We start from the raw sequence: 14,306 nt of genomic DNA on the forward strand, positions 1-14,306 counted from the left end.
GAACAATCTCCCACACTAAGGATGTAAAATTTCATTAACCACTAAGCTATCCCCCAGTTCAAGGATATAAAATTCCTTTAACTGCTAAGCCATCTTTCCAGACCAATATGAAATGCTTAATGATAACAATGTAAGGCTCACATAAGGTTGGTAGATTTGTATCACTTAGCTGACTACATGGATGTGACTAAAATTTTGTTTTTGTTTCAAAGTGGAAATTTCAGACTGGACATAAAACCCCAAAGACTGAAAATTTTCACTTAGGTCAAAAATCAGAAAGTATTATATTAACAAAATTCAATATACTTTGATTAACCAATGTAACTATAAAACAATACAAATCACCTTAAAATCCCTGTGTTCAACATGTACTTACAGACTCTCCTTGACTATGTCATAGGTAATAATGCAATGAGTATGTTTTTATAATATTTATTAAGATAACAAATTTATAAATTGAAAGACTCAGAGGCACATAGTTTGAAAGGCCAATACCATGGGAATAATGAAGTCAACACAGAAAAGAATATATGAACAATTACAACCAGTACGAGATTTTTAAAAGCCACATTCCCCCCATGAACATGTTGTAGGAATCATCCTTCAAAATTACCATGATAAAAAGTTATTTCCTTCAAAGAAAAATAATTCTTTCCACCTACCGAGTCTAGAAAATCCTATTTACAATGAACTGTCCTGTATTTCATCAGTATTATGGCCTCTTCTACTCTGCATTAGAAGTATTGAAAAGTTTATAGCTATTGTATTTACAAATGCACATAATATTTAAATTTGCTCTTCATTGAGAACAACTGAATATATACTTAATCAAATCACAATACAAATGCTTTAGTGTTGAAAACACATTGTGTGGAGACAGGTGTACGGGAGGAAGTGTATTTAGAAGTATGCTCTTTCTGAAGGGTTACTAGGCCAATAAGTCTGAGAAAACTCAAGGTAGTCACGAATAGGTCTTTGTTGAAGATTTAATTTATTTCTGTTTGAACTGGACACACTGGGCTTCTTCAGTCAACCTTCACCACACTGTATATTTTGGTAACAAACCAAAAACATGCAAAGAAGCCAATTGTTCCTGGAAAATAAAACACAAAATAAACTCATTCTCAAAGAAAGTTCATTAATTTACACCAAAATACAATCTGAAAACAAGACTGGTTCCTTTAAAAAGGCACCCAACTATAAACCCTTGCTAGACAGGAATACACTATAGGACCATGAGCTTTGTTGGAAAATATAAAGCTACATTGTATTAAATTTCTTACAAAAAGAGATACAATGTTTTTGTATTATTTAAGCTTCCCCTAATATATATTTTCCTTTACTATATAGAAAAGACTGAATTAAAAAGGATTCTTTTTAAAATAAAGGATCATTTTTAAAATAAATTTACCACCTACACAGCTCCCACATTTCCTTTCTTTTTTTTAAAAATTTGTTTTTATGTTTATTTATTTATTTGAAAATGACAAAGAGGCAGAGAGAGAGAGAGAGAGAATGGGCACGCCATTGCAAATGAACTCCAGATGCATGTGCCCCCTTGTGCATCTGGCTAACGTGGGTCCTGGGGAATTGAGCCTCGAACCAAGGTCCTTAGGATTCACAGGCAAGCGCTTAACCACTAAGCCATCTCTCCAGATAAAATATTCTTAAATAAGAAAGGAAGGGCTGGAGAGATGACTTAGTGATTCAAGGTGCTTGTTCACAAAGCCTGAAGCCTGGATTCAATTCCCCAGTACCCATGTAAAGCCAAATGCAAAAGGTGGTGCAGGTATCTGGAGTTTGTTTGCAGTATCAGTAGACCACTGGCATGCCCGTTCTTCCTCTCTCAAATAAATATTTAAAGAAGAATATTTTCTCATAAAATGTAACTCTTTAAAGTCTTCTAAAGAAATGACACAAAAACTAAGTAAATGTCAGGTTCATAGAGTAATTAAGTATATTTTCAAAGTGTAGTCATTAATAGTTATCAGTTTTCAAAGAATGATAAGGTAACAAATGTTTCTGCAAAATGTTAGAAGTGAAGTAATTAGGATAACAAAGACGGCTGCCAGTTGAAAATGTGAGGCAGGGGCTAGAGAGAGCTTCATGGTTAAAGCGTTTACCTGCAAAGCCAAAGGACCCTGGATCGATTCCCCAGGACCCACATAGGCCAGATGCACAAGAGAGCAAATGCACCCATTCTGTCTCTGCCTTTCTTGCAAATAAATAAGACTTTTTTTTAAAAAAAGAAAGAAAACGAGGCAGCATGGTAGCAGAGCACACGTGGCCCATTTACTCATTCATTTTGGAGACAGGGTTTCACACTGATGCCCAGGCTGGCCAGGAGCTTATGCACAGGCATCATGTATGGTAGGAAAACACTCTATAGCACAACTGTGTCCTCAGCCCTGATGAACTCTTTTGTTGATACTAACCAGTCTTGCCTCACTGCTTACCTAAGATTACAATTAGGCAGCAACAGCTCAGATGACAAGCATCCGAGGTTAGCAGAGAGCCTGGAGACTCACCACCTGAGGTGCCTGCCTTCAGCATCTCCCTGTAACACAGCAGGAAACGCACACCACCGCCGTCCGGGCATGTCGTGGCTGCTGCGGTACTTAGCACCTCACTCACAGCTCGGCCCAGCCACGGACGCTCAGTTACGTGCTTGGCTGACGGTTAAGTTCAGGAGCAGTGACTAGCGGAAACGCTCACTGGTTTCGTAAAGGGAAAACACCTGTGGCTTACCCGTAAAAAGAAAGAAGATCAAAACCATTATCATGGTGTAACCGAAGTACAGAATGGTGCTCGCCGTGCCCGTGATTTGCAGCTTCGAGAAGAAGTAGTGGATGGCGTATATGAGGAAGTACGCCGCCGTGAAGCCGCTGGTGAGGAAGGAGCGCCACTGCCAATGGTAGTCCTGAGCGCGGGGAGAAAAATGAAGGCGCGCGTGACTTTCCAACTACTAGTTAACGTGGGGCCCGACCAAGTCACAAAGCAAACCGCGGGCGAGGGAAGACGGCAGCGCCTGCCGCCCGCCATCAGCACCAGCCCGGGCTCTGCCTGAACAGCACTCTTTTCTCACCTCTATCAAGGTGCTAAGAGGCACTGGCTGTGCAGCTGCTTCAAAACTGGCTCCAAATGTGTGAATAATTTAGCAGCTTATGAATAAAGCATCAGACTACTTCAAAGTTTATGACTCCAATGCACAAAAAAACTTACTTATATGACTCAAAAGTTAATATTAATTTGATAAAGTTCAATCAGCTCTATATCAAGACGATGACTCTATTAAGGCCTCGCTGAAACTCCTTTCCCATTACTACTCATGCAAAAGTCTCTCTGGCCTAGGCTGACCTGGATTTCACTATGCAGTCTCAGGATGGCCTCAAACTCAGTGGTCCTCCTGCCTCTGCCTCCTAAATGCTGAGATTAAAGGCGTGCACCGCCACGCCCCGTTACACTCACATAATTTAAACAAGGCAAGTGGATAAATCAGCTCCTGTTGCTTTCATGTAAAGCAGTTCTATCTTAGCAGATCTTTTTATAAAGACTACAAGACCTATGATAAGGGAATATGTGAAAAGCACTGTTCTTAAAAAGCACAGGCCAGGCAAGCCTATAATCCCAGCATTTAAAAAGATCTAAACAGGGCTGGAGAGATGGTTAAACGCTTGCCTGTGAAGCCTAAGGACCCTGGTTCAAGGCTCGATTCCCCAGGACCCACATTAGCCAGATGCACAAGAGGGCGCACATGTCTCGAGTTCGTTGGCTAGAGGCGCTGGTGTGCCCATTCTCTCTCTCTCTCTGTCACTCTCAAATAAACAAATACACATACATACATACATATACATATATATATAAAGGTCAAAACAGGGTGATCACAACAAACTCAAAGCTAGCTTGAGTTTACATTGTGAGTTCCAGGCCAGTATGGCCTACAGAGAAAAACTGATTCTCAAAAACAATAGCCATGACCTCACAGTGCCTGACACTACCTACACAAGGCCATCATAATAGGAAGAGATGACATCAAAATAAAAGAGACTGATTGAGAGGGAGAGGGGATATGATGGAGAGGAGTTTCAAAGGGGAAAGTGGGGGTGATTACCATGGGATATTGTTTACAGTTATGGAAGTTGTCAATAAAAAAATAAATAAAATAAAAATGAGCAAAGGACTTATTTGAAGAGACTTTTTTCCAAAGTCATAAAACTGCCACCTACTCAAGCAAATATGCTGCAGCATTAGTCATTGGGAAATGCAAATCAAGATGAGAGATCATTTTATACCCATTAGGACAACTATAATAACAAAATAAGCCCTCCCCTAAAACCCTCAGACATACACAGAAAGTAAGTGTTGGCAAAGACTTAAAGAAACTGAAAATTTTGTACATTGCTGGTATAAATGTAAAATTACAGTTCCTTAAAAAGTTAGGCAAAGAACTAACACATAGCAAAACAATCCTACTCCTAAACCTATCTCCCAAAGAACCAAGAACAGCCAGATACTGGTTTGTGGAGGTTCATAGTGGCATTACTTACGAGAGACACAAGATGCTCAGCAATGGAACACCAGTCAGTCATGGCAGGAATAAAATATACCAAAACATGCACAGTACTGATGACCTTGAAAACACTCTAGGTAAATGAAACCAAATACAAACGGCCATAGGCCATCTATTGTATGGTTCCATTTGTAGTAAGCATCCAGAATCTGGTGGCTTGTGGCTCATGTTTGAGACAGAAAGGGTTTAATTATGTGGCCCAGGTTGGTCTTAAACTCTCAACTGTCCTGCCTCAACCTCCATGTCCTGGCACTATAGGCACGAGCCAACAGCTAAGCGTTGAATCCAAATCTTTGAGAGGAAGAAGAAAGTACACTGGTAAATATTGGGGACAGAGGGAAATCTGGAGTAACTGACTTTGGAGGTTTTTATGTGGTGGGGAGAAGGGGATTCTGAGAACCAGAGAAGTGATGGTCACACAACACCATAAATGTCATTAAATGCTCATCATTTGCTTACTTATTTATTTTACAGATAGCGAAAGAGAGTTGGCACGCCAGGGCCTCAGCCAATGAAACTGAACTTCAGACGATTGTGCCACCCAGTGGGCAAGTACACCTTGTGCTTGCCTCACCTGTGTGCTCATGTGGGATCTGGAGAGTACAACATAAGGTCCTTAGGCTTCGCAGGCAAGTGCTAAGCCATCTCTCCAGCCCTCATTTTATTCTTTGAGTTTTTTGAGGTGGAGTCTAACCCAAGATTGACCTGGAACTCACTTTATAGACCCAAACTGGTCTTGAACTCACAGCCAGTCTCCTACTTTTGGCTCCCCAATGCTAGAAGTAAGACATGTACCACCAGGCCTGGGTTTATTTGCTCACTTTAAATTTATATAAATGTATGTTATGGAAATTTACATTCAACTAAAACACTAAGTTTAACAGATTTTATCTTTTGTATAGAAAATAATTAACAGCGGGCATGGTGGCACACACCTTTAATCCCAGCACTTGGGAGGCAGAGGTAGGAGGATCGCTGTGAGTTTGAGACCACCCTGAGACTACACAGTGAACACAGTGAATTCCAGGTCAGTCTGGGCTAGAGTAAGACTCTACCTCAAAAACCAAACACATAAGGAAAAAAAAAAAAAGGAAATTAATTACCAAAGAACGGTAAACCTAAATCTTTAACAATCAATTCTATTATATAAAGATTATTTTGGTGTTGCTATGAACATAACTCATTATATTATAATCATGGAAATTTTCCTACTCCCAACTATTTATTTTTGCTAAATTTTTAGAAATCGGAAATATCTGTATTACAAAAGTATCAGTTTTTCAATCAGGCAGTTATAAAATTTATTTTAGTGAAAATTCAGTACAATACACTGTTAGGAAACTAACATTCTAAAATACCTAAAAATAAGCTGTAATAGATCAAAGTAGGATATGATCATGATTCAATCCTAAAGAAGCTTACTTCTGATTTGTGAATAAAGCTCAATTTCTTTGATAATAAACGTATCTCCAGACATCCTATTAGCAGTGTTCAAGTTGCAACACAACAGTTGTAAATGGTGTCAATGAACTGACGTAAGTGAATACTGCCAACACGTACCTCTGCACATAGATGGAAATAGCAAAGAAGTATAGTTGCTTCAGAACACGTAATAACCAAAATGATAAACACCAGAAACAGGAATCCAAACATGTAATACATCTGGTGTGACCTATAATCAAACAAGACACAGCAAATCAGTATTTTCTCTTGAACACAAGTTGCACTATTTTTTTTTTTTTCTTGAACTGGACCCCCACCCCAACAATCAGACAAGGCAAATCTTCATAGGTCTGAAGATGGAGGAATAAGACACTGAGAAGGATTTTACCTTGCCACTCAGGGAGAACCAAAAACCACAATTCAGACAAATATGGCCACTATCTACTAGTAAGTCAGGAATATTTGATAAAAACATGATGCAAAGGCTGAGCCAAGCTGGAAAAGTTACATTTCAAACCACATGATAAAACAAGGTGAATTTGGAAAATTTAATAACCAAGAAGGAAAAAATATTCTAATAATTAATAATTTTTCGTTTTGTTTTGTGGAGGTAGGGACTCACTCTAGGCCAGCCTGACCTGGAACTCACTGTGCAGTCCCAGGCTGGCGATACATCCCCACCCCACCACATGCACATGCAGTGCTCAGAGAATGGAGGGATCTGGGGACTGGAAAGGTCATCTAGGCCTAGGCTCTGTTCTGCACCCAACTCCCCCAGCTTCCTCCTGAAGCAGTGCAGATTACTAGGATGTGGGTTTGGAAAGACTTAATTTTCTGTCATATGGCAATTCTGGAACAGTCACCCAATCTCCAAAAATCTCATTTTCCCTACCTCTTAGAATTCTGCAAATTTAGTAGTAAGAATGAAATACCAGCCTTTAATAAAAGTTAGCGATTATCACTACTTTTCTTTTTCTCACAGAAGATAGCATAACCTTTAGGCTCACGATTTTGTAGTACCAGAGAACCGATGACATTGCTAAGACACAAACACCTGAGAGTAAGAGGCCTCTGAGCGCCACTTACCAAATACTGTTGAGAATGAAGAAGAGCTGGATGAAGATGCAGCCGAACGGCAGAATCCCTCCCATGATAATGCCGGGTAAGGGCTTGGTGTAGAAAGACTGCTCAGGGATCTGACGTGGAATCTGATTGGTTCGAACTGGGTGTTCAATGGCCTTCACAGAAAAGAAGCATTCCTAGTTACACAACTACTTAAAAGTTCTATGCACTGATAAACTGAAATTTAAAACGTGGTCTAGCTTCATCGGCTGGGTGTGCCAGTACATGTCTGCAACCCCAGCTACTTGGGAGACTGAGGCAGGAGATCATCAAGTTCAAGGACAGCCTGGACAATTTACTGAGTGTCTACGTAAAAAGTAAAAAGGGTGGGGAATATGGTGCAGAGCACTTATGTAGTTCAAGGCCCTGGGTTCAATCCCTAGAACTGACAAGCAAGAACATTAACCCAAGCAGCCTGGTGCCTGGTGTGGTGGTGCAGCCTGTGCTCCCACCTAGCCCTCAGGAGACGAGGCAGGAGTAGCAGTTCAAGTCCAGCCCGGCCTACTTGAGAGACTGTCTCAAAACAAACAAACGGAAAAAGTTACATGACTATTTTTGTTTGTTTTTGAGGTAGGGTTTCACTCTAGCCCAGGCTAGCCTGAAACTCACTGTGATCACTCATAACGATCCTCCTGGCTCTGCCTTCCAAGTGCTGGAATTAAAGGTACATGGCACCATGCTGGTATAACCTGAATATTTTATGGAGACCGTACTTCCATAGCCAAGGTTATTTTACATACGTGTAGACATAAACTCTTATCATTCTTCAATATATGTAATTTTTAACTTTCATCAAGCACAGTACTTACCAAAGAACTAAAACACCCTTGAGGGATGAAAGGATGGCTTAGCGGTTAAGGCACCTGCCTGCATAGCCAAAGGACCCAGGCTCAATTCTCCAGGACCCACATAAGCCAGATTCAAAAGATGGCACATGTGTCTGGATTTCATTTGCAGTGGCAAGAGGCCCTGCCACACCCATTCTCTCTTACACACACAAATAAATAAGTGAATTAAAACACCCTTGAGCAGCCTGCCCTCAGAAGGTGGTCTGGAGACCAAGAAAGAAGTCAGTCTGCCAGGTTATCCTAGGTCTGTCTCAAGTGTCATTATTGTTGGTTTTTCTAAGGTAGGTTCTCACTCTAGCCAGCTGACCTGGAATTCACTCAACAGTCACAGGCTGGCCTCAAACTCTCAGTGATCCTCCTACCTTTGCCTCCCTCCACCCCAAATACTGGGATTAAAGGCATGTACCACCACGCCTGTTTGTAGTTACTCTTTGAATAGCTTCACTTCCTTATTTAGTTGAGTACACTACCATACATACCTATTTGTGCTTTAAAAAATACACAGGGGGGCTGGAGAGATGGCTTAGCGGTTAAGCGCTTGCCTGTGAAGCCTAAGGACCCCGGTTCGAGGCTCGTTTCCCCAGGACCCACGTTAGCCAGATGCACAAGGGGGCGCACGTGTCTGGAGTTCGTTTGCAGTGGCTGGAAGCCCTGGCACGCCATTTCTCAATCATTCTCTCTGTCTCTCTCTCTCTCTGTGTCACTCTCAAATAAATTAATAAAAAATGAACAAAAAAAATTAAAAAAAAAAAAATACACAGGGGAACCAGGCGTGGAGGTGCACGCCTTTAATCCCAGCACTCAGGAGGCGGAGGTAGGAGGATTGCCATGAGTTCAAGTCCACCCTGAGATGACAGTTAATTCCAGGTCAGCCTAGACCAGTGAGACCCTACCTCAAAAAACCAATAAAATAATAATAATAAAAAAAAATACACCCGGGGCTGGAGAGATGGCTTAGCGGTGAAGGCATTTGCCTGCAAAGCCAAAGGATCCCAGTTCGACTTTCCAGGACCCACATAAGCCAGATGGACAAGGGGCACATGCGCCTGGAGTTCATTTGAAGTGGCTCTCTCTTTCTCTAATATATAAATAAAAATACACAGGGGGTGGGCATGATAGCTCATGCTTTTAGTCCCAGCACTTGGAAGGCAGAGGTAGAAGGATCACTGTGAGTTCAAGGCCACCCTGAGACTACATTGTGACTTCCAGGTCAACCTGTGCTACAGCAAGACCCTACCTCAAAAAAACAAAACACACACACAAAATAGCCCAAAAAAAGGACAAGGCTGGGAAGAAGGCTCAGCAATTAAAGGCACTTGCTTACAAAGCCTGCCAGAACAGATCCAATACCCCAGTACCCACATAAATCCAGATGCATAAAATGGTACATATATCTGGAGTTGGTCTGTGGTGGCAAGAGGCTCTATGGTGCCCACAGCATCTGTCTGTTTCTTCATTAGCAAATAAATAGAAATGAAAACTGTACTTATTTTAGGCTAAGTCAGGTGCGAAGAAATGGCTCAGTCAGTCAAGTGTTTGCCTCACAAGCATGAGGACCTGAGTTCAATCTCCTAATACCTATCAAACGCCAAGTGAGAGGCAGGGCGAAGAAGCACTGCTGTGCAAGCGTGGTGTTGCAGTCGGGTCCGCGCTGCTGGTAGAAATCGCTCAACCAAGAGCAATGGTGGGGGGGGGGGGAGGTTACAGGCTCAAGGGGGAAGCTTCATGATGGTAGGGAAAACAATGACATGAGCAGAGGGTGGACATCATCCCTTGGCCCACATCAAGTGGACAATAACAACAGGAGAGTGTGCCAAACATTGGCTTGGGGAAACTGGCTGTAACACCCGTAAGCCCGCCCCCAACCATGCACTCCCTCTAAAAGGCACTGATTTCCAAAATTGCCATCAGCTGGGAACCTAGCATTCAGAACACCTAAGTTTACGGGGGATGCCTGAATCAAACCACCACATCTGGGGACCCGAGTTCAGGCTCCTGGAGAAAGCCAGAAGTCACAGTGAGCTTCTGTAATCCCAGCATGCCAAAAACAAGAAGGGAGGCGGGGAAAGGAACATTTCACAGAAACTTCTGGACCAGCAGCAATGGCAAACACAGCAGTGGAAAATGAACTATGAGAGAGCCTGTCTCAAGTAACGTGGGAGATGAGGACTGCTCCTAGAAAGTTACCATCTGACTTACACACACACACACACACACACACACACACACAAAAAAAAAAAAAAACCCACAAATAAACCTGTTGTGCTGTTGTATGCCTGTAATTTCAGCACTGATGAGGAGACAGGAGGATCCCTGGGAGTCCTGGCCAGGTAGACTACCCTAACTAGTGAGCTCCAGGCCAGTGAGAGACCCTTTCTCAAATGTGGACATCACCCAAGGTTGTCCTCTGGTCTCTATTCAACATACATGCACTCACATGCACACACAGGCAGACACATAGTTTACAAGCCGGCATGATGACACACACCTTTAATTTCAGCACTCAGGAGGCAGCAGTAAGAGAATCGCTGTGAGTTTGATGAAGGCCACCCTGAGACTACATAGTGAATTCCAGGTCAACCTGAGCTAGAGAGTGAGACCCTACCTTGAAAACCAAAAACAAACAAAAAAAATAATATATTTAAAGTTAACAAGCCAGTTTTCATTAGTTTATCCTGGCATTTCTTTACTAACCAGCCTATATTAGTTTCCACTTGTGGCCTCTCCATCCCATCCCTATTAAGAGTATTTTAAGACTCAGTGGTAGAATCACACCCATTCACAATTGCATAAAAAATAAATAAATAAAGTACCTTGGATAAACCTAACCAAGGAAGTGAAGGATCTCTACAATGAAAATTTTAAAACAAGCAAGAAACTGCAAAAGACACTAGGAAGTGGAAAGATATACTTGTTCTTGGATTGGAAGAATCAATATTGTGAAAATGGCAATCTTACCAAAAGCAATTTACACATTTAAGGCAATCCCCATCAAAATTCCAATGGCATTCTTCATAGAAATAGAAAAAAAAGAATCCAAGATTTCATTTGGAAACACACACACAAAAAAAAACCCTCGAAAGCCGGGCGTGGTGGCGCACGCCTTTAATCCCAGCACTCGGGAGGCAGAGGTAGGAGGATCGCCGTGAGTTCGAGGCCACCCTGAGACTACATAGTGAATTCCAGGTCAGCCTGAGCCAGAGTGAGACCCTGCCTCGAAAAAACAAAAAAAAACAAAAAAAAAAAAAAAAAACCCTCGAATATCTGAAACAATTTTGAGCTGGCGGTATCACCATACCTGGTTTTAACCTATTACAGAGCCATAGTAACCCAAACAGAATGGTACTGGCATAAAAGCAGACATGTAGATGAATGGAACAGAATAGAGGATCCAGATGTAAGTCCAGGTAGCTATAGCCACCTGATCTTTCACAAAATGCCAGAAATACTCGTTGGAGAAAAGACAGCCTCTTCAGCAAATGGTGCTGGGAAAACTGGATATATATCTGTGGAAGGATGAAAATAGATCCTTATCTCTCTCCATGCACAAGAATTAAGTCCAAATGGATCAAAGACCTTAATATCAGATCTGAAAATGCTAGAGGAAAAAGTAAGGGAAACCCTTCAACATATTGGTCTCGGCAAAGACTTTCTGAATATAACCCTAATTGCTCAGGCAATAAAACCACAGATTAACCACTGGGACCTCATGAAATTACAAAGCTTTTGTATAGCAAAGGACACTGAATAGGGCAAAGAGGCAAACTACAGAGGGGGAGAAAATCTTTGCCAGCTATACATCTGATAGAGGATTAATATCTAGGATATACAAAGAACTAAAAAAATTAAGTAATAAGAAATCAAACAACCCAATTAAAAAATGGGCTATGGATGCAGTTCAATGGGGGAGAGAGAAATCACCAGTGAAGATGCTCAACAGTGAACACCGCTAGCCTTATATTTTGTCAATCAGGCCAAATGAGCCAACAGGTGAAATGGTGGCATGTTTGTCATCGTGGAAACAAACTGCCCTCTAATTGGACTGGAGGCCCGCTCCATGGGAGGGAATACAGCCTTGATACTGAACACTTAAAACAGGGGTAGTTATGAGCCCTAGGGGTGTAATGTCTGCTGTTGCCTGGCTAAATGTATATACTATGCTTATCAAACTGCCTAATAAGTACTTCTCTTAATGTTCATACCCTTACGTTAATGCTACTCTCACTTTTGGTAGAGAATCTTCTCTTTTCAGATGGCAGGGACCTTGGGATGACTCAGAAGGCATCATAATAGGAGGAAAAGATCGTGACATCAAAATAAAAGAGAGACTGATTGAGATGGGGAGGAAATAGGATGGAGAAGGGAGTTTCAAAGGGGAAAAGTATGGGGAAGGAAGGTATTATCATGGTATATTTTTTAGAATCATAGAAGTTGTTAATAAAAAAAACATTGATGTGGGAGTGGGGAGGGAGGGAATTACCATGGGATATATTTTATAATCATGGAAAATGTTAAAATAAAAAAAAATTTGAAAAAAAAGGGGCTATGGAACTAAATAGGATTCTCAAAAAAAGAAATACAGATGGCATATAAACATCTAAAAAATGTTCTACATCCCCAGTCATCAGGGAAATTTAGATTAAAACTAGGTTGACATTCCATCTCATTCCTGTCAGATTGGCTACCATCATGAACACAAATGACCATAAATGCTGGCAAGGATGTGGACAATACTGTTGATGGGAATTCAATCTGGTCCAGCCATTGTGGAAATCAGTGTGGAGTTCCTGAGACAGCTAAAGACAGATTGACTACATGACCCAGCTATAGCACTCCTAGGCATATATTCTAAGGACTTGTGTCACTACTGGGAAATGGAACCAGCCTAGATGTCCCTCAACTGATGAGTGGACAATGAAGATGTGGCACATTTACACAATGGAGTTCTACTCAGTAGTAAAGAAAAATGAAGTTATGAAATGTGCAGGAAAATGGATGGATCTGGAAAATATTATACTTTGTGAGGTAACCTAGGCCCAGAAAGCCAAATGTCACATGCTCTCTCTCATATGTGGATCCTAGCTACAAATGATTGGACTTCTATGTGAGTAGGAATAAAACTCAGTAGCAGAGGCCAGTAAGCTACAAAGGAATATAAAAGGAATAGACAGGGGGGGACTGGGGACTTAAGAAGATGGTATTGTCATATGGAAACCTACTTTTTTGGACAACAGACCACTCAGAAGCCATAGATTATTACTAGAAAATTTTCAGTGCCAGAGATAGAATACCTTCCAGTGAGTTGTTGGTCAGGGAGGTCCCAGATACCCCCAAAACATTACAGGCCATTGCCGAGGTCCTTGGTTTCCCACCAGGAATAGATGGTAAGACCCTACTGCTGAAGACTCCACATATTCAGGCTGCAAGGTCACTGGGAAATCCTGCTGGAACTGAGCTGAAAACCTCCATGTAGACCAGCTGACAGAAAGCTGGAAGAAGATGTTCTGCATGCAGTTCAATGGGAGAGAGATAAATCACCAGTGAAGATACTCAACAGTGGACACTGCAAGCCTTATATTTGGCCACCTAGGCCAAATGAGCCAATGGGTGCAATAGTGGCATGTCTGTTATGGGGGAAAACGACTGCTCTCTAATTGGACTGGAGGCCCACTCCATAGGAGGGAATACATCCCTGATTCTGAAAACCTACAACAGGGGTAGTCATGAGCCCTGGGGTGTAACGCCTTTTGCTGTCTGGCTAAATGTATATACTATGCTCACCAGTAAGCACTTCTCTTAATATTCATACCCATATATTAATGCTACTCTCACTTTTGGTTAGAAAAGCTTCTCTTTTCAGATGGCAGTGACTTTGAGGATGACTCAGAAGGCACCATGGTGCAGAGAAGAAGTGACAGAATGCTCAGCACTGAAATATCTCTATCACACCTTCCAAGGCACAGGATCTGTTGCGGAAGAGGTGGTGGAAAGATTGTTAAGAGCCAAAGGAAGGAAGGACTCCTTACAATGTGCTCCTCCAGACACAAAATGGCCTGGATATCCATGACCTCACAGTGCCTGACACTACCTACACAAGACCATTATAACAGAAGGATAAGATCATGACATCAAAATAAGAGAGACTGATTGACAGGAAGAGGGGATACAATGGACAGTGGAGTTTCAAAGGGGAAAAAGGGGGAGGAGGGATTACCATGGGATATTTTTACAATTATAAAGTTGTCAATAAAAATAAAAGAGAAAAAAACATTTAAAAAAAAATTGGTAAAATCTGGATCCCATAGGACAAGCATAGAATATCG

General features: G+C 41.6%; 1 protein-coding gene across 1 annotated transcript in view; it reads right to left on the bottom strand.

The window, feature by feature from the left end:
* Positions 1-416: 416 nt before the first annotated feature.
* The window catches only part of Tm9sf2 (transmembrane 9 superfamily member 2), a 58,995-nt gene continuing 45,105 nt past the window's right edge, over positions 417-14,306 (bottom strand). Inside the window, exons 14-17 of the mRNA XM_045146011.1 lie at positions 7,100-7,251; positions 6,131-6,242; positions 2,749-2,920; positions 417-1,093 (exon numbers count right to left, since the gene is read on the bottom strand). Coding sequence (XP_045001946.1) covers positions 1,026-1,093; positions 2,749-2,920; positions 6,131-6,242; positions 7,100-7,251 — 504 coding nt within the window. The 3' untranslated portion in view covers positions 417-1,025. The remainder of the gene's footprint in view (positions 1,094-2,748; positions 2,921-6,130; positions 6,243-7,099; positions 7,252-14,306) is intronic.

This window comes from Jaculus jaculus, chromosome 3 (genome assembly GCF_020740685.1).
Source record: "Jaculus jaculus isolate mJacJac1 chromosome 3, mJacJac1.mat.Y.cur, whole genome shotgun sequence".
Classification (NCBI taxonomy): Eukaryota; Metazoa; Chordata; class Mammalia; order Rodentia; family Dipodidae; genus Jaculus; species Jaculus jaculus.